Source organism: Procambarus clarkii, chromosome 14, assembly GCF_040958095.1.
Source record: "Procambarus clarkii isolate CNS0578487 chromosome 14, FALCON_Pclarkii_2.0, whole genome shotgun sequence".
Taxonomy (NCBI): Eukaryota; Metazoa; Arthropoda; class Malacostraca; order Decapoda; family Cambaridae; genus Procambarus; species Procambarus clarkii.
This window is the reverse complement of record NC_091163.1, coordinates 36924658-36946501: the sequence shown is the minus strand read 5'-3', so window position 1 is coordinate 36946501 and position 21844 is coordinate 36924658. Positions and strand designations below refer to the sequence as shown.

The window sequence follows — 21844 nt, the reverse complement described above, 5'->3', positions numbered from 1 at the left end:
ACTCACCTCTTTCTGCACATTATGAAGTGTCTTAATAGCTTCACTATCGTGAGGGTTGTCCTGAAGCTTCCGCATGGCGCTCAGCCGCGTTGACACGATCTGCGAGATGTCCACGGCCTGCTGAAATAAATCCAGGACTGAACGTAATGAAATGCCGCTTTCTGGTGGGTCTGTCGGTGGTTCCTAAGCCACTAAGGAGAGCCTTCAGAGAAACAAGACTGGTTACTATGAATAAAATGTGCGTGTGAATACCAGGAACAGTGTAATACAACTATTGTCTTATAATACATAAATAATCAACCCTCCTACACTTGAAAATATGTAAGTGAATGTGACTACATTTTGGTCCGTTCTGGACCCTTATCAGGTCTTATATTCTTATTCTTTCCTTAATTTACTACAGCACAACCACACACTTTACATATTAATTGCACTTATATGTTGCACTTTCGAGTTCTAGGTTGAATTATTGTTTGATGCATGTTTTAAAGTCTGAATGGAAAATACAATATACAGTACTGTACCACATTTAAGATTATGCATGCATTCAAGCCTTTAACGCGGTCATGGAGTAAATGTTAGAAGCATTAGCATTATTATGATTCGCACCGCTGCACACAATAAGAGACTGGGTGTGCAACCCGTTCTCCTAACAGAGCGTCCCATTTTGACGTTTACTCTACCTAAGGGCAAAAATTGTCATACTAGAAAATGGTAGTAGCTCGCAAAATTGACATACTGTCCTGTTTTCTGTTTTAAGTCCTCTGGTAGGTTAGGATAAGGGCACTTTAGTACGACAGTTTCTTGACGTTGGGGAAACCTTAGGGGGTGCGGCCTGTGGTGAAACCCCAGCACGATCACGGAACACTGAAATAACTGTACACACTAAAGACAAGTAATTTCCTTGTTTAAATTTGCTTTGGATTTTTGTTTTATTTTGGACAGATACAGTATAAGCCCTTCATGTTTGGAAGGTCTTATAATTATTAATATAAGACATTTAACATGGTAATGATTGTGACTGTTAGCAAGCTCTTTCCTTGTCCCATGGTAATGTTTGTGACTGTTAGCAAGCTCTTTCCTTGTCCCATGGTAATGTTTGTGACTGGTTAGTTACAACAATATCATGAAGAAGTTAATATAGGAGGGAAGAGAACAGTACGTCTATTGTCCTTACCTGAGGTTGTGTAAGAGAACAGTACGTCTATTGTCCTTACCTGAGGTTGCCAAGAGAACAGTACGTCTATTGTCCTTACCTGAGGTTGTCAAGAGAACAGTACGTCTATTGTCCTTACCTGAGGTTGTGTAAGAGAACAGTACGTCTATTGTCCTTACCTGAGGTTGTGTAAGAGAACAGTACGTCTATTGTCCTTACCTGAGGTTGCCAAGAGAACAGTACGTCTATTGTCCTTACCTGAGGTTGTCAAGAGAACAGTACGTCTATTGTCCTTACCTGAGGTTCCGATTGAGGAAACACTTTGTCCTCCTCTTTCTTCTCCTTGGGAGGGACGGGAACCCAATCACTCTCTGGAATGCAGCACAAATAGACTTGCATGATGGCAAACCATATTTAATTTATATAAACAAGATTATGTGTTCTCTCGCTACGACTCCTTCAAAGTCACTTTCAATAAATACATCATGAAACCTACTATACTTGATTCTCCACAAAATGCGCGGGTAAATTTGGTGTCTTATATACCAGCAAATACAGTAATTTATGAGAATGGTTATGTTGATCTGATCCTATTTATAATTACTGTACTGTACATGATACTATATGAATAGAGCAATTTTCTTCCGTTATTATAAAGAATACCTAAAACAAATCACACACACATGACAAAACATTATACAATATTGTATTGAATATGAACCCCAAAGGTATAATGATCACAGCTTACCTAAATAATATTACTTGTTCAGCACTGAAAGCAATGTGGCATAAATAAAATAATCAAACAATTCATTTTCTGACCATCGTTATACACTGACGACTCAACACCTGTATCCAAAACCCTGGCTCCAGACTTTTGAAATTTGGCCAACTGACTGTCCAACTCATGCTTGAAACAATCAAGGGACCCCACCTCCACCATGTTACACGGTAATTGGCTCCACAAATCAACAACCCTGTTACTGAACCAGTATTTACGCAGGCTTTTCCTAAACCTAAACTTATCCAATTTATACTTAGAGTTTCGTGTTCTGTCTTGTGTTGATACTTTTAATATCCTATTAATATCCCCTTTGTTATGCCCATTCATCCACTTGTAAACCTCTATCCCTAAATTTTTGTTTTTCTAGAAAATGTAATTTAAGCTTTGTCAATCTTTCTTCATATGACAGGTTTCTAATTTGGGGGATTAACTTTGTCTTCCTACGCTGGATGCGTTCTAGTGAATTTATATCCGTTCTATAGTACAACGATCAAAATTGAACTGCATAATCTAAATGGGGCCTAACCAGAGCAAGATATAGCTGAAGAACAACACCAGGTGTCTTGTTAGTAACGCTTCGATTAATAAATCCCAGTGTCTTATTTGCCTTATCGTAATGTCCCTGATAATGTCTTCATTGTTTGTGAAGACCAGATCTAGAATATTTTTGTTCCTAGTTGGCTCTGATATCTGCTGGTCGAGTGAAAATTTGTCACAGAGTCTAAGTAATTCTCTAATCTGTGGTTGGTTATGTCCAGATAGATTTCCTGGTATAATATTATTGTTTGCTATTATTGTTACTATGTATTATTATATACTATTTTCACCTCTGCCCCTAGGTGAAATACCCTCTGCAGACAAAGGGTTTAATGATACTTTGGAACATAAGAACATAAGAATCAAGGTAACTGCAGAAGGCCTATTGGCCCATATTTAGAATTTACCTACTTAAAATTATCTGTTAGATTAAGGACCTGCCCGAAACGCTGGGCGTACTAGTGGCTTTACAAGAATGTAAATACTATGCTATGTATTCTCACAAACCCAATGTACCTTCTTTGTATATAAATAAATAAATAAATATGAGGCAGCTCCTACCTCCTGAAGAGGAACCCCTCCTCCGGCTTCCCTTCAGCCCCGGAGTTCACACACGAAGACTCAGGAGCAGAGCCATATTCCACATATTTTCCAGCTCATGCCCGACCCATATCCCAAGCAGGAAGGGACCGCTCATCAGTCTCCGACATTGAAGTGGATGGAGCAGACCCCAGGGGCAGCCGAGTTACACCTACACGCGTTGCATCCGGGTGAGCAACCAAGCGAGGGCGTTGCAACAACCAAAACCTAGGATGCAACGCCTGCGCAGCCTGTACCCGAAGATGATCATCCTCAGATTGGGTAAATTGAGTTACTAGCAAGCAACAATACTCACAGGACTCAGGGTCGAAAGTGTCACCGACCCAACAGGCTGCGTGACTAAGGCAAAAACAGTGAGAGTCACCCTGAAACAAGGGGACCGAACAACCCTCAAACTCGTACGAAGTGAGGGGGGACCCCGGGGTCACATCCATCGGACTCACGCATCCCCTAGGGGATTCCCAGGGTCCTGAGCGTTTATTTGAAGAGGACTCGCGCTCAGGTAAACCCAGGCAGGGTACTGCTAACCGGCGCCCAAAACTACCAAACAAACTGTCTAAAGCCGAACCCCAGGGACGTGTACACTCACGGGGACCAAGCAGGGGACACCATCAAGTATCAGGGTGAGGCCAAACACCAGTGGCAAATAGGGCAGAACCCCCCACCAAGGCAAAAAGAAAAAGAAAACCCCACAAGAGGACAACGTACCCCAAGGAACAGAGCCGGCCGCTGTGATAGGCGACAACTAGCTGCACAGCACTCTGCGCCCCTTACCAGTGCAAAAACTGCTTCTTACCCTAAGGTAAACTAGGGAGACAAAACACCCAAGTACCCAAAGGGCGGCCGAAAAACCAAGCAGCAAAACGGACACACAGAGGCAGACCCCGAGGAACTTGTGGAAGGTAACCCCAAGCCCCAAGGGCTGTACTTACAAGACACCTAGGGAAGGGAACCCTAGGTGCATGCAGCACCTAGTACTGAGTACTAAGTGCTGAGGAATATTCCGAGTACTGAGGAATAACTCCTGGCTCTCACACCCCTGGAGAACAGCCGCCACACACAAGGCACAGCGCCGTAAAAATCTGGAGCCAGAGCACACAACTGCTGCCTATAGCATCAGCAGCAAGAACTGGGGTGTGGATCGCCGGCGCGACAGATCTGGGGCCTCCCCCTTTCCCCTCCCGGGGAGGGGGGAGCTGCACAAACGGCAGCGCGGCAACGGGTGACGTCACACTAGTTTGCTCATTTTTGTTTGGGTGAGTTCTATCCACTTGTTCGGCTTTTGGTAGCAATATTTTCACCAAAATAGGGGTTTGTTTTGGGATGCTTACCTTTCTGGGTGCCTGACCCGGTCGATGGCAGACATAGAATGTTTCCAACCACATGGGAGCTTCTATAGGCCATTGCTCCCCTTGCCTCTCTGAGGGGACCAGGTTCTGGCCGTGGTCCCCGGTAAGCCCAAAGAACTCCATACACATGATTGATGCCAAAGTCTGACATTAGCATATCAGCCTGGATAGCTCCGGGGAGCCATAAGGGCTTCCTCCAGAAAATGAAGTTATTTGATAAAATAACTATGACCAAGATTACCATCAAAGTGCCGTCGGGATGATGGGCAAATAGCCTCGGCTACCATCATCTTTTGTACGGTCACTGATGGTCGAGTGGCTAAGGTCTCCTGTACACCAGTTGCATAGTGCTATTGGCAGTATGAGTTTGAGTCACTTCTGGGGTGTGGAGTTTGTTTATATATATATATATATATATATATATATATATATATATATATATATATATATATATATATATATATATATATATAAATATATATATATATAAATATATATATATATAAATATATATATATATATATATATATATATATATATATATATATAGGCCCGATTAGGCAAATCGGGCCTTGCATTGTAGGCTGAGAAGTGCGTTCTGGCTACTAGGTACAACATATATATATATATATATATATATATATATATATATATATATATATATTATTAAATATGACCGAAAAAGTAAGATTAATAATTCTAACACGAATTTTCTCAATCTTTCGTACATTTCTTTTCACTGTTGGAGGTAATTCAAAAATCAATTCTCCAAAATTCATTTTTATTTCTAGTCTGACACGACACTTGAGCGCATTTCGTAAAACTTATTACATTTTCAAAGACTTTACACATACACAACTGAATAGAACTTACATATCTCCGATTTGTTTATATGAATGAATACCCTATTAAATACCACCTCACCCCATCCACCTCACTCAAATGTAGATATAAACAAATCGGAGATATGTAAGTTCTATTCAGTTGTGTATGTGTAAAGCCTTTGAAAATGTAATAAGTTTTACGAAACACGCTCAAGTGTCGCATCAGACTAGAAATAAAAATGAATTTTGGAGAATTGATTTTTGAATTACCTCCAACAGTGAAAAGAAATGTACGAAAGATTGAGAAAATTCGTGTTAGAATTAATAATCTTACTTTTTTGGTCATATTTAATAATATATGTCTACAGGAAAGACTGCTACCAAAATATACTAATATATATATATATATATATATATATATATATATATATATATATATATATATATATATATATATATATATATATATATATATATATATATAAATATGTATGTATGTATAAAATGAATGAGTGTGAGGGTGGATATAAACAGGAGCTGCCTCTTATGGACCAATAGGTCTTGTGCTAACATTACCTTACCTTATCTAACCTAACCACGGTAGCTCCGTTCTGTAACATACCTGGTTGATGCTTTCCATCGTTGTTAGTCAGCTCCCCTGTGGAGTACACATGACACCAGTTACTACAATTACATGAACAAAAAGTAAAATTATACAGCACACCACAATAGTTCACTGTTTTCATGTAGCATTGTAAACTAGTATGCATGGAGCTAGTGAAGTAGATATATAAAAGAATGAAAATATCACGGAGAGATGAGGAGGACAAAAGTTAACGAAGAGTAAGACTGAAAACGTGCCGAGAAGGTTTGTGTCGAACTTAAGAACGATAATAAATTAGCAAGGAGTATATTGGAATAAATGTGAGGGGGGGGTATACCTGGAGCATACCTGGTGAAGGTTTTGGGAATTCTTCTACTCCCCAAGCCTGGCCTGAGGGCAGGCTAGAATCGGGTAGCAGAAGGAAGCTGAGTAAAAGGTGGGCAGACATGGTATGCGTGTGAGAGAGCAGAGAGTGGATACTTGGACTTAATTCCCAATCCAGTAAACAGGAAAATCAGAAGAAAATTGGATGGGAAAATTTGGGGAAATATGAGTAAAGATACAAGATAAAAAGTGGAGTGAATGGACAGTAATCCAACCACTTTATATAATGGAATGAAAGATAGCAAGATGTAGTTTGTCAGCAATTTTGTATTCATTATTTATTTGACAAACACATATACTACAAAATAATGTACAATACAGTAATGTATCTTCATTGTAATGCATCAATGCAACTGTAGGAACTAATCAATTTTTAAATGTTGTACTATAAATAAGTGTCCTTAGTGGCTAAATAATTCCAAGACATCATATAATAGGGGGTTAAAAACCAAAAATATATGTCCAGATAATCTAAGGTCATGTAAAACTGGGATTGGGATAATGGGGGGATTCTACTTTACTCCAGTCCCAGAGGCAGTCCCTTAGGCAGTCCCTTAGGCAGTCCCAGAGGCAGTCCCAGAGGCTTACTCACGAAACAAGTTGCAGTGTGCTACTATTTTCAGGAAAAAGTCAGACTTGCAAGACCTGGCACCAAATGTAGTGAAACACCTCTTTCTGAAGGGGCCTCGGTGGGTCCATATAGTGGACAAGGCCATTCACAGTGGCCTTGTCACTGTGAATGGCGCCGTGCCTATAGTCACATCAGGCCCTGGCAGCAATAAAAGCCTACCAGAGACCACAGGCCAAAACCTGGCCCACTTCACAGAGGTAGAGAGAGAGAAGGGGATTAAATGATCATCCTTACCAGGAAACTAACCACCAGAAAGATGTAGCAAATCAAAACAAACCACACTAAGGTAAACCTAAAGAAAGTAGTTTCTGATACAAGCACAACGACAAAATGAACAAGACCACCCTTACAGAAACCGATGATGACGATGATGATGATGATGATGAAGAAGAAACAAGAGACAATACGAACACCAGGCAACGTAATACTCCCATCATAAAGACAGACGTAGACACATCCAAACCAGCCTCGTGCTCACTATACCAATGGCAATAGACCTGTGACAAAAACTCCAGATGCGTAAACCAGAGAAAGAGTTCGAAGCAGCAAAATGTGGAGGCGGGCAGATCTGCTGATAAAGGTGTAGCCATGGAAAATGGAGCAGGGGGTTCAGACAGTGGGCTAGAAGCACCAGAAACCAAGGCTGAGCCAGCCACCAATGAGCCACAAGGATCACCCTCCCTGAGTATGATTCCAGACAGCCACCAATGAGCCACAAGGATCACCCTCCCTGATTATGATTCCAGACAGCCACCAATGAGCCACAAGGATCACCCTCCCTGAGTATGATTCCAGACAGCCACCAATGAGCCACAAGGATCACCCTCCCTGAGTATGATTCCAGACAGCCACCAATGAGCCACAAGGATCACCCTCCCTGAGTATGATTCCCGACAGCCACCAATGAGCCACAAGGATCACCCTCCCTGAGTATGATTCCAGACAGCCACCAATGAGCCACAAGGATCACCCTCCCCGAGTATGATTCCAGACTGAACAGAACTCGGAGCAACAGGTCAACCAGGGTAAATAGGTAAATGCACCTATACTTCAACCAGTCCAGCTGGAGGGCATTCACCACGAGAGACCCGTGATCTGGGAATGGTGCCTATAGGAGGGAAGGTCTCGCCAAACACACAACGAAACTACGAAGTTTCTACAACATTCGAACAACTAGTAACACCTTCTAACAAGTAGTAACAAGTATCTAGGAAGTTGTAACAACTTTCTAACACATTGTAAAAAGTTTATATCAAGATGCAACAGCTTTGCAGTAAGTTGTAAGGTAACAATAGGGACAGTTACGTTGTGTGCTTGCAGAGGTGCTGGTTCCATGCCGATGTGTAGAGGTCCACATCGGGGTGACTTTGCACACTGCAAAGTGTGCAGAGCCACGAGTGGGATGCGTCGTCAATGGTTTGCTCCATGGAAATATGATGGAAGTATGACAACCAGATCACGAGAACATTGGACACACCCCACTTGTGAACTTTGCAAAGAACAAAATCTCAAGAATCCAGAAACTGAACTACACGAAGTATCCAGTCCCAAAGAAGGAGGGACCTAAGCAAGCCTCATGTTCAGGCAATGAACCAATGGGGAACAGTTGGAGTGGAGTCAGAGCATGGAGGAAGCCGAATCCTCTTTAAGGTATGCCACACAGCTGCAAACTCACACACCATGCTGTGTGCCTGAAGGAATAGACCTGACCACCGACCCTGAGGGACCTGGCAAGTGGTGGTCACAATGCTCCAACCTGTAGCCGAGGTGTTCGTGAACACATTGACCAATGGGTAAACATGGCGCCACAGAACCAAACCCCGAAGTGCCAGAAAAGGAAGCTGGTGAAGCGATAGCCGATGAAGGGCAGAACAGGTCAAAACCCACCAGTCCCAAAAGGGGCGGAAAGGCTGGAAATGGAGAAACTTGAATGATGCCTAGCGAGAAAACCATGCAGACAAAGTTCAAGCTTCTGCACAACCACTCAACCCACTCACAAGTAACCTTGAATCGCTCCAACACCTGACTGGGATGAAGCTGCAGGCTAAGCACTGCTGCTGGAGGCAGGGAAAGAGAGAGAGAGATACCATCATGTCTCAAACAAGCCCAGTCAGGTCTAACTCAGTCAGGAGTCATTTCAATTAAGAAATTCCAGGTCTCACTCCTGAGACCTGGAATTTCAAGAACAAGAGGTCATAGATTTAAACTAACGAAACAAAGCTGCCGGAGAAATATAAGAAAATTCACTTTTGTAAACAGAGTGGTAGACGGTTGGAATAAGTTAGGTGAGAAGGTGGTGGAGGGCAAAACCGTCAATAATTTCAAAGCGTTATATGATAAAGAATGCTGTGGAGACGGGACACCACGAGCGTAGCTCTCATCCTGTAACTACACTTAGGTAATTACACTAGTTCCTCTGATGTACTAATCACAACATAAAACACAATAAATGCAAAACCTATCAGAGGGAAAAATACATCAATATTTCAAGTGTAAATGTGACCGATGACAGCAGAATGATGACACAAAATGTCATGACAAAATGATGACAAAATACCTTTCGTCCGATGCTGCGAGCCACTGGACACTGGAAACTGCTCCCGAAGCTTAGCTTGGCCAGCTAGTCTCTCTGCATTTGTTTTTGTTGGTAGCATGGGGGCATTCTGTAAAGAATGATAAATACATTTTCATTTGCAAATTCTAAATTAAATTGGTTAAAAACAAAAAACATTGAATGTAATGAAATGCCTCTTTCTGGTGAGTCCTTGTTGCAAGTTACCTGGATAGTGCTACCCAATTCAATTCAATGCAGACCCTTGTGAGTCATTGTAAGCCTAACAGGAACCAAAGGCCCCTGACTCTAAAGAGGTACACAGAGCAGAGGATACTAAAGTAGATCATTTAAAAAAGTACTAGCTTGATACCTGGTTGATGGGGTTCTGGGAGTTCTTCTACTCCCCAAGCCCGACCCAAGGCCAGGCTTGACTTGTGAGAGTTTGGTCCACCAGGCTGTTGCTTGGAGCGACCCGCAGGCCCACATATCCACCACAGCTCGGTTGGTCCGGCACGTCTTTTAGAAAACAGTCTGGTTTTCTCTTGAAGATGTCCACAGTTGTTCCGGCAATATTTCTTATAGTTGCTGGGAGGACGTTGAACAACCGCGGAACTCTGATGTATATACAGTGTTCTCTGATTGTGCCTATGGCACCTCTGCTCTTCACTGGTTCTATTCTGCATTTTCTTCCATATCGTTCACTCCAGTACGTTGTTATTTTACTGTGTAGATTAGGGACCTGACCCTCCAGTATTTTCCATGTGTATATTATTTGGTATCTCTCTCGTCTCCTTTATCTCCTCCACAGAGGAGAGGATACTACTGTAGATCACTTACAGCGGTACACAGAGCAGAGGATACTATTGTAGATCACTTACAGCGGTACACAGAGCAGAGAGTACTACTGTAGATCACTTACAGCGGTACACAGAGCAGAGGGTACTACTGTAGATCACTTACAGCAGTACACAGAGCAGAGGGTACTACTATAGATCACTTACAGCGGTACACAGAGCAGAGGATACTACTGTAGATCACTTACAGCGATACACAGAGCAGAGGATACTACTGTAGATCACTTACAGCGGTACACAGAGCAGAGGATACTACTGTAGATCACTTACAGCGGTACACAGAGCAGAGAGTACTACTGTAGATCACTTACAGCGGTACACAGAGCAGAGGGTACTACTGTAGATCACTTACAGCGGTACACAGAGCAGAGAGTACTACTGTAGATCACTTACAGCAGTACACAGAGCAGAGGGTACTACTGTAGATCACTTACAGCAGTACACAGAGCAGAGGATACTACTGTAGATCACTTACAGCGGTACACAGAGCAGAGAGTACTACTGTAGATCACTTACAGCGGTACACAGAGCAGAGGGTACTACTGTAGATCACTTACAGCAGTACACAGAGCAGAGGGTACTACTATAGATCACTTACAGCGATACACAGAGCAGAGGATACTACTGTAGATCACTTACAGCGGTACACAGAGCAGAGGATACTACTGTAGATCACTTACAGCGGTACACAGAGCAGAGGGTACTACTGTAGATCACTTACAGAGGTACACAGAGCAGAGGGTACTACTGTAGATCACTTACAGAGGTACACAGAGCAGAGGATACTATTGTAGATCACTTACAGCGGTACACAGAGCAGAGAGTACTACTGTAGATCACTTACAGCGGTACACAGAGCAGAGAGTACTACTGTAGATCACTTACAGCAGTACACAGAGCAGAGGGTACTACTATAGATCACTTACAGCGATACACAGAGCAGAGGATACTACTGTAGATCACTTACAGCGGTACACAGAGCAGAGGATACTACTGTAGATCACTTACAGCGGTACACAGAGCAGAGGATACTACTGTAGATCACTTACAGCAGTACACAGAGCAGAGGGTACTACTATAGATCACTTACAGCGATACACAGAGCAGAGGATACTACTGTAGATCACTTACAGCGGTACACAGAGCAGAGGATACTACTGTAGATCACTTACAGCGGTACACAGAGCAGAGGATACTACTGTAGATCACTTACAGCGGTACACAGAGCAGAGGGTACTACTGTAGATCACTTACAGAGGTACACAGAGCAGAGGATACTACTGTAGATCACTTACAGCGGTACACAGAGCAGAGGGTACTACTGTAGATCACTTACAGAGGTACACAGAGCAGAGGATACTAAAGTAGATCACTGTTACAAAAAAAAAGAGGAGCAGGGAGGCAGACAAGAGGGACAAATACCAAGCCAAATCTAAGGCTCGGACTAGCACAGCTTGTAGGCAAGACAAATGAGAAGAATAGATGCCCACCTCCGCCTCCCAAAGGAGTATGAACAAGCAACTTGAGCAGTGCTCCCAAGGCCCCTAATGTAAACACAGCCGACAAGACATCCAAGGCACCCTGGAGCTGGTCAAAGAACAGCTCCACCATACAGAGTTCAAATATGCAAAACTGTAGCCAAGTGTGCACGGAGCCCAGAAAGCATAGGCAACTAAACATACAGCTGCCACATGCCCACATCACGGGGCAAGGATGGCACAGACAAGCACAAAGAAGTGCAAAGGTAGCACCACCCAACAATGCCCGCAAGACCATACTCACCTTATGCCGCTCGAGTGTTCAGTTACGGAGAGTGCCAAGCCAGACCCCTAAGGACATGAGAGGGTTGCTTACAGGGCAGGATTAATTAGGAACCTTGTGTAGTGACCACAATTCAGAGGAAGACAGGTCCAGGGGTGAAAATTGGAATTCGGAACCTCAACACACAAGATGCTTCTGGCAATTCTAAGCCAATCCAGAAGTGCACACATGGGGAAGCCATTGAAGAATATATCTTGAACATTGAAGGTGGGTACCAAACTCTAAGTTGCCCCCCAGCCCCCAGATATTCAATAAATGGGGGGCACCAGAGCCGAGCTGAGGACCATGCCAGATGTAGTAAACAGAAAAACATCTCCCTACACGAAAGGATCTATGGCCATAAAACCTCCAAAAAGCAGAAGGCAGCAAGACATGGTGGTTCAACTACTTCTACTGTTGACCAGACCACACACTAGAAGTTAAAGGGACGACGACGTTTCGGTCCGTCCTGGACCATTCTCAAGTCGATCTACTGAAGAAGGGGAGGAGGTGGTTCCCAGAGAATCACCAATTCCAGAGACCAAAACTCTCAGATGTTTTAGTAGACCCAACACCACCAGATCATAGTTAGCCAGAGGTGGTGACTGAAGCAACCACATCAACACACAACACCAAATGACAGAGGAAAACCAGCCCTGTAGTAGCAGCCACCTGATAACCTTCCTCCAGGGACTCAGTTTAAGTTAAGACCAAGACCCAATGACAACATATTGCAGACCTCAGAGTGGAAGATATTCCTCGTCCAGCAGGAGGTATGGTGAAGGCAGTCAGAGTGGCCATTTAAATACAGCAAACCCAAGGCCCACCAAAACTACAAAGGGCTTGCCAGGTTCCGAAGAATACACCAAGTAGAAAACACCGGGCACAGCGGCCGCTCGTCAAATGTCACAGATGCGGAAAGTAGTCTAGGATCATAAGAGGTGTAAACTGCATTCTGTAGAACAAGCACACTGTGTGACCCTTAAACAAAAATCATAACTGCCCTCTATCCACATAGCCTTGTATTGCAAAGGGTGTCTTTCCCCCGAAGGAGGATGGCCTCTCAGAGACAACCACCTAAACTCACCAGGGAAGAAAGCCCTGCCAGCACGGACGCAACACACACCAGCAAAAACCTAGTAGTAGTAGTAGTAGTAGTAGTAGTAGTAGTAGAAGTAACGCTAGGAATAAGTACTGTAGCTTGAAGCAAACGGTGAATCAGTCCACACGAAAAGTGAGACATTGATATACTGTACATGCATGTGAAACAAATATTAAAATAATGAACAAGTACACAAGCAAATGGCCCCAGGAGGACAAAATCCAAGATGGCCTTACTACTCTGAATAACCGGTACTCGAAGAACACGCAGTAGGAATTAGCATAATCGCTGCCGACTGATATAACACGCCATGCAAAATGACCAAGGTGTCTAGCCGAGGCATTGAGAAGCTAGGTGTGTGACCTCGTGGAAGCATGCAGGTGCAATTAGTAAGTAAACTGCTTCACAACCGGGTGGTTCGTCCAGTTCCACATCTCATGCCTCATCTGCCATGTTCATTTATGTCGGTGATTGTCTATTTTTGTCGTTTGCCTTTCTGGCATTTTTTTTTAAAGTTAAAAGTGATTTAATATGCAATGCTCCTTGTGCCTCTATACTCCTTTTTTGTTTTGACTTCTGGTCCCTGATAGGTTCACAATGACTCACATGGGCCTGGCATGGATTGAATTGGGTGAAGCTATTCAGGGAGCCACCATGTGTGCCCATTTAGACAAATAAATAGCCATTAACTATTAAACCATTCCAGTAACTACATGAAATTACCGCCTGTGCTCGAATTGCTAGAAGCAAATTTTTTAATTACGCTTCCCAATTCTGTTTCGTGTGCAACATGTTGTGATAAGGCTTTTAAGAAATTCAGGTGTTTGTTTCTTTTACAGTTTCTCTAAAAGTTTTTGATTTGTTAATTGTGAAGTACTAATTTTTCATGACTATTTACTCGACCAAGTACAGTATAAATTGTCCTTGTCATTACTGTTTCAACATTTATTTTTGTAACTGTTAGATTCTAGTGTTTTTTGTATTCTATATATGCCTGTGCCTTTTCAGTTTCTCTGAAAATGTTAAATATTTTGTTACTTGGTAAATTGCCCAGAGTAGCTATGTTTTCTGGCCTTTTAGATAAGCACCGGGTTCTATCATTCAATCCCCCAGTTTCTACCTCAGAAATCCTTCAATCTGGCTAAGTCAATAAAGTATACAAACATTATTCCAGAAACCAATTTTTTGAATAATGTTATCGGAAGACTATTAAAGAAAACAGCATCTGAGCACAGTTACCATTTTCCTAATACTGTATATACCTAATTTTTTTTTTTTTTAGTTAACTTGTTTTGTTTGAAGGGAGGAGGACAAGCTCTTCCAACTACGAACATTTCACTTTACATTTAATAAAAGTTCATGTACAGTACAGTACTTGCATTCAGTAAGGATGAAACAAAATCCCCGCACCCTTACGACATTTTCCTGGGATGCAGCCTACAGTAATTCTGGATGCCTGTTCATTGCTAGGTGAAAAGCCACATCAGGTGAAAGGAAATGTGCCCAACCATTTTTGTCCCAACAGTAGATCGAACATGGTCCCTTGATTGTGAGCCGAGGATGTAGACCACTATACTATAGCACCCATTTAGTTATTTATTATTAAATTGATTAAAAAACATTCCAGCTAACAAGACAGTTAAAGTTATATGGGATTTTTTCTTTAGAAAAAGGTAGTCAGGTAGGTGGTGAAATTGGATCGAAGTCAAAGTGAAAAGCAATATCATCAACAGGAAGGTAGTCAGAAAATATGCATTTTAGGTGGCACTGAGCAGGACCTTGAGATGTCCAAAACGTGCGCAAAGGTACACCTGGTTGATACCTGGTTGATGGGGTTCTGGGAGTTCTTCTACTCGCCTCGCCCTGCCCGAGGCCAGGCTTGACTTGTGAGAGTTTGGTCCACCAGGCTGTTGCTTGGAGCGGCCCGCAGGCCCACATACCCACCACAGCCTGGTTAGTCCGGCACTCCTTGAAGGAAACAATCTAGTTTCCTCTTGAAGATGTCCACGTAATGACGGGTCTGAATGTTAAAGTGCTAACACAGTCATGGCTGGAAAAATGAGTGATAAACTTAACTAGCAAGACTTATAATTGATATATTGTACAGTACTTTGTTCTGTAACTTATCATAGAGACACCAATTAGAAGAGCTGTAGATGTAACCTATGCTAACCTTCAGAACCAGTGTTGGATGTAATGAAATTCCTCTTTCTGGATGAGCCCCGGTGGCTCCGACCTAATAGGTCACATCAGCCGTAAAGTTCTGTTTGGCCTACTGTGGACCACGAGCCAGAATCTGGCCCCCCTCCCAGAGAAACAGAGTGGATGACATTCCACCACCCTACTGGTAAAGCATCAAGAAATTCATCGAACCAATACAGATCCCTGCTAGGTTCCTGGATCTCACCTGGAGTGTGTCTAGGGAGTTCTTCTATTCCCCGAGCCAGGCCTAAGGCCAGGCTAGACTTGTGATAACTTAGTAAAACAGGCTGTTGCTTGCAGCTGCCCATAGGCCCACATATTGGAGCAAAAGATACGGAAGGAAATGTAGTATAGAACCGATGAGGAGTAGAGGTGCCAGGGGCACAATCAAAGGTCCATGGCTGTTCAATACTCTCCCAGCAAGCATTAGAAATATTGCCAGAACTAAGGTGGACTTCTTCAAGAATTAATTAGATAAGTATCTACAAGAAGTGCCAGATCATCAGAGCTGTAGTGGATATGTGGGCCTGTGGGGTACTCCAAGAAACAGCCTGTTGGACCATGTTATCACAAGTTAAGCTTGGCCCCCATGCTGGGTTTGGGGAATAAGAGAGCTCCCAGAACCCTCTTCCAGTAATCACAAACTAGAAAGTAAACATGCTCAAGAAGCTAAGTAGAGAACAATACTAAGCAAATGCCCCCGTGTAAAGCAAAGTCCAAGGAGGGCCAGCACTCAGCAGCACAGAAGCAGTGGTACCTGTACGACTGGTTGACAACCCAGGGGTGAGTAACCAAGAGTGAGTGAGTAAGCAAAGTGAGTAACACAGTCGATGACCCTAGTCATGCACACACCAACACCAGTGACAGAACTGATTTGAAAGACTAGGCAAAAACCTGAAACTCAGCCCCCCCACCTCCCTCCACGTGGGGGGTTACTGTTAACAAACTTGCACTACTTTTAAGAGATTCAATCGTTTGTTTACATTGTTTCGAGGCTACAGTTCTTTTGAACCCAGCAGTGGTCTGTATTGGTTCGTTGACTTGTTGGATGTGTTCCTGGTGGGGTGGCAGAATGTCACCTGCTCTTTGCACTTGTATAAGTGGGTCAGGTTCTGGCTCATGGTTCCCAGGAGGCCAAGCAGAATTCCATGGTTGGTGTGACCTAGTGCTTGGGAGTCATCTCAGTGAGATAAGTTTCAGGGAGCAACATAGGGCTCCCCCACTAATACTTCTATATTTTAATGCAGGAGTCACAAGACAGTTTGAAAGCTGGAAATGAGGTCAGAAAAAGACACATTCCAGACATATATAAAGACATTAATGATAATGTAAGCTATATATTTTTCAAGACAAAATATATACACACACACAATTTAAAACATGGAAATGAGATAAGAGAAAGACACATTCAAGAAATATATAGAAAGACATTAATGATAATGTAAGCTGATATATTTTCCAAGACAAAATATATATATCACATAATTTGCACTATTACAAAACTGAATGAACTACTGCACCTACAACCATGATTGTTTCGTTAAAGTGAAGCCGATGAAGCCAAAGTGATTTAGACTTCTCATCAACTGAGAATCAAACCCAGAACATTTCGCAAAAATATTTAACAGGACACGACATGGAAGGAACACGAAAAGTAACTAAAGGTAAGGAAGGAAGCTATGAAGTAACAAAAATTTCTTATGTTTAAATTTGCAGATTGAATACCTTAATGGGCATTTGTCCTATAACAGGCCTAACAGTGTGGTCTTAACAACGCACCTTATTACTGGTCTTTACCCTTAAATTATGGTCATCGTAATGTGTTGACTGCCACATAAGTTACTATCAAAGGAAGGCACCTTGCTGGGGAAAACTATTAGGCACTGTCTACGTTGCATGATGTACAAAAAGGGTGTGTTGACTGCCACGTAAGTTACTATCAAAGGAAGGCACCTTGCTGGGGAAAACTATTAGGCACTGTCTACGTTGCATGATGTACAAAAAGGGTGTGTTGACTGCCATGGGTTACAAGGGTGAGAGTAGCGTCGTGATTTTATCATCCGTGCCTGTTTGGATTACTGAGGTGCTCATGCCAATACTGTATCATCACCCAGCAGTCACATGAGGCCACTGCTTGCTTGCTGCCTTAGTAGAAGAACCATCGCAATGAGAGGTGCATATCTTCAGTTGCAAGTTCCATTTTTGTGTGATGATGGCCAATATCAAACATGTAGTGTTAGTCAATGGCCACACTTTTCCATACAGAATTTTAATATTAATGGCTGCTAATGAATATTATAAACATCATACAATTTAGTATAGATTGTCAGAATGTCACCTGGTTAACAAAAATGTGTATACAGGTACATTATATGATTTTGATTTATATTTTCATTAATTTTTGCATACAGGTCTTCCATTTTGTAAGTTTGTTTCAACCTGTCTATAGCCACAGTTTAAGGGTTAAAGACCAAGTTGTAGTGTACATTTAAGGATATATTGTCTCTGATGACCAAACCCCACACCAGAAGATTAAGACATGACGGCATCTTGGTCCGTCCTGGACCATTATCAGGCACAATCGACTTGATAATGATCCAGGACGAATCGTCTCATCATCTTCTAGTCAGTCTAGTGTGTGGTTTGGTCATCATATCTTTAGCCACATTATTGTGACTCATTATCTGCATATCTGCATATTGTCTTAAAAAAAAAAGTTGAGTATAATGAAATGCCACTATCTTGGGGGTTCCTCAGTAGCTGGCCTTAGCTTATGGCAGTGATGATTGGCACCAGTATCTCTATGCCAGGCTCCTGTGACCATCTCTGCCCAACTGACACAACATACACTTCCAAATATTGTCTTACCCCCCCTCCCTACCCCCTCCCCACCCAAAAGGGCATGGAGCACACGGGGAAACATTACTGAATCTACTGCTGAGATGGAACAGCTAAATGAAAGCGAGTTGCAGAGCACACTAATTCTCTCTCCGAGAAACACTGGAAATCCCGATTCGTGAAACAAAACTGAACAAGCAACTGTTACGTATGACACGATCCGCAACGCAGCTCCCCACCCGGCAATCGTGTGGCGACCGAATCCACTGATGGTGCTGGTGTGGTAGCCCCATCACTCTTGAGCCTAAGTGGGGATAGACAGCTACTGAGGAACCGCCTGCCAAGTGACCTTTCATTACGCTCGCCGCAATTTTTGGGCAGGTTCTCTCAGTAACTTCCATGAGCGTTTTCACAACATTTTTACTACAAGACCAAGAAATATTTACCAAGGGCACCAAACATAACAATACATAAAAAAGGAAAAAATTTAAATCGAGAGACTTACCCATGGCGGGTGAAGCCATGGCAGCAGGACCCGGGGAAAGTGGCACCAAATCTCCAGGACGAGATAGTCATCCTAGGGCTATACACCCATGCCGAGTTGAAGGACGTCAGGGAGACAGCGCAGCCTGCATACAGTTTGATTTCCAGAAACCCAGGATCCTGATACAGTACATTATTGGCTGTGGACATGTTCAAAATATCTTTTTAACCACAATGGCATACTCACATACATCATACCCAAAAGGGAAGCATGATGCTGAAACCATGTGTGCCATGACCACCAGATGGCCCCACCAGAAGGTCTGCCCACTATCCAGAGAGTCAGGGAGAAAAACATAGCACATCAAGCCTAAGAACACGGAATCACACCTGGCAAGAACAAAGAATCAAGATTTTGTCTCAAAAAGAAAGGAAAGCCTTTGAGAACAAAACAAAATATATATATATATAATTCTGCATCTATAACTACAGTAGGTATAGCACTCAATGAGCTGATACAAGGCCAGGACCATCATACAAAGCATGGGCAAGAGCAGAACATATAACTACAGTAGGTATAGCAGTCAATGAGCTGATACAAGGCCAGGACCATCATACAAAGCATGGGCAAGAGCAGAACAATCTCTTGGAGAGAATTAACCGCTAAGAAACTAGGCTGCAGCGAGTCCTAGAAAACACCCGGCCAAAAGCCAAGTGTTTTCTAGGACTCAAAGCAGGCCAATGGCCAAGAAAAATGAAAGGGAGGAAAATCAGCCATTAGCACAGTCAAAACAAGACAGAAATTGCAACAATGGACCACAGAGCTGAACCCAGAACAGAAGGCACTCTTCAACATACCCCAGAAAAATATCTTTCGCAAACTAGAACAACTCATGAGGCCATCTTTATATATATAGTGTATATATATAAGCCAAAGTGCACCCTAGAAAAAGTATGACACAGAGCACTCACAATGCCCCAAGAACTTCTCTGGCCAACGTAATGAAGGCATACTTACCAAGAGACCGGGTGAAGGCATGGCGAACACCTTACTCAGTCTCCTGAATAACCAAGCACGAAAATTATGGGTTGGCACAAGGTGCACTACTGCTGAGCACCATTGTGCCTACAAAATATGGAAATGGCCACAACAGCAGCTTGAATGACAAACATAAAAACAAAGGAGAGGTCATGCTTAAGAGTGCACACTGAAACCAACCCAGAGAAGTTCCATCGAGGAACAAAAAAACCCAAACCTCGCTGCAAGACGGAGGACAAAGCTCAGAACCCGGCTCAGAGTCAAACCCAATAAGGGAAGCACAAAGGGAAAGGAAATGTATGTAATTACCTAAGTGTAGTTACAGGATGAGAGCTATGCTCGTGGAGTTCCATCTTTCCAGTACTCTTTGTCGTATAAAACTACTGTTGAAATTACTGTTGGCCTCCTCCTTCCAGAAAGTGAATTATCACCTTCACCTACAAGAAAAAGGAACTAAGGATACAAGAAAGTGGGTTCCAAAACTCTTATAAGGCAGAATGCAACCAGGTCTAATGGCTAATGGAGGAAAAAGCACACAACAATTGTGAGGCGTGCACATAACGTGGCAGGGCTGAAAGTAGCCATCTATAGAGCACAGGTAGAAAAGATGGGCCCCACTGAGACTCCAAGTAGATTTCATTTCACTCTGAGATAAAGGCACCAGAAGACCTCAGCGGAGATAAATCAAGTGGCTGATATGAGAACTAAATCACACATCACAAGATGAGGAGACAACGACTGGTCCAGGACGGACTGAAACGTCGTCGTCTTCTGGTGTGTGGTTTAGTTCTCATATCTTCAAGCCGCGTTATAGTGACTCGTCGTCTGCAAATGGTTGATGATCTCTACTAGCAGCACTAAGAATAACAACCTGGAAATGAAAGAGAAAGCAGACAATAGAATCAAGAGAAATGCAAGGCAACTGGTTAACAAATGCATGCATTTGGCAAAGAACTCCATAAGAGGGAGGGTCTATCTCAAAAACATGCCAGTCAACAAAGAGCAATAAGAGATATGGTTATAGGGAGAGCGGATAAAGATAAATCACGACTGTTGGTAGTCGGCGACTTCAACTCGAAATCCATAGACTGGGAGGCATATGAAGCTAGAACAGAGGACTTTTGGTCCTGTAGATTCGTAAACCTCACCCCTGGAAACAGTCATGTATCAACATGTTAAACAAGCTACGAGGATGTTCTCTCCATGCTGGAGTTGATATTTACAGCATCAGGAAAGAGGAAGAGATATTTGACATTCAGTATCTTCCTCCCTTGGGTAAAAGTGACCATGTCATTTTGGGAATAAATTATGCAATGCGTTATAATCTGGAAGAAAATAAGGAGGTTTAAGCAGTTGAAAACCCTGATTTCAGGAGAGGATAAAATAAGTATATGGAGTACAACTTGGCAAATGGAATTTAATATGAATAAATGCCATGATATTTTTTTTATTTATTCATATATACAAGAGTTCTTATATTCTTGTACAGTCACTAATACGCGTAGCGTTTCGGGAAGGTCCTTAATCCTATGCTCCCTGGAATACAACCCCGTGAAAAATCGTTTAACAACCAGGTACACATTTTACTGTTGGGTTAAACAGAGGCTACAGTTAAGGATCTGAGCCTAATAAATCCTCCAGAGCCAGGATACAAAACCAGGACAAAGAGCTCGCGAAATGCCAGGCGAGCGTCTTAACCACTACACCACGGGGAAATGCCAGGCGAGTGTCTTAACCACTACACCACGGGGAAATGCCAGGCGAGCGTCTTAACCACTACACCACGGGAAAATGCCAGGCGAGCGTCTTAACCACTACACCACGGGGAAATGCCAGGCGAGCGTCTTAACCACTACACCACGGGGACTTGAGTGTTATAATGCCAGGCGAGCATCTTAACTACTACACCACGGGGACTGGAGTGTTATAATGCCAGGCGAGCGTCTTAACCACTACACCACGGGGACTGGAGTGTTATAATGCCAGGCGAGCGTCTTAACCACTACACCACGGGGACTGGAGTGTTATAATGCCAGGCGAGCGTCTTAACCACTACACCACGGGGACTGGAGTGTTATAATGCCAGGCGAGCGTCTTAACCAC

The 21844-nt window shown here is 42.9% G+C and overlaps 1 protein-coding gene across 11 annotated transcripts in view; it reads right to left on the bottom strand.

The window, feature by feature from the left end:
* LOC123770466 (NK-tumor recognition protein) overlaps positions 1–21844 on the bottom strand; it is a 75745-nt gene that overhangs the window by 10186 nt on the left and 43715 nt on the right. For 8 of the 11 annotated variants that reach the window (XR_011228470.1, XR_011228471.1, XM_045762331.2 and 5 more), the window contains 4 exons: positions 9427–9532; positions 5873–5908; positions 1454–1527; positions 7–120 (listed from right to left, as the gene is read on the bottom strand). Coding sequence is in view for 8 of the 11 variants with exons in the window: in XM_045762331.2 (XP_045618287.2) it covers positions 7–120; positions 1454–1527; positions 5873–5908; positions 9427–9532 (330 nt within the window). In the remaining 3 variants the exon portion in view is untranslated. Of the gene's footprint in view, positions 1–6; positions 121–1453; positions 1528–5872; positions 5909–9426; positions 9533–18724; positions 18849–21844 lie in introns of those variants that run through there. The other 3 variants (XM_045762360.2, XM_045762370.2, XR_011228472.1) reach the window with 2 other exon arrangements.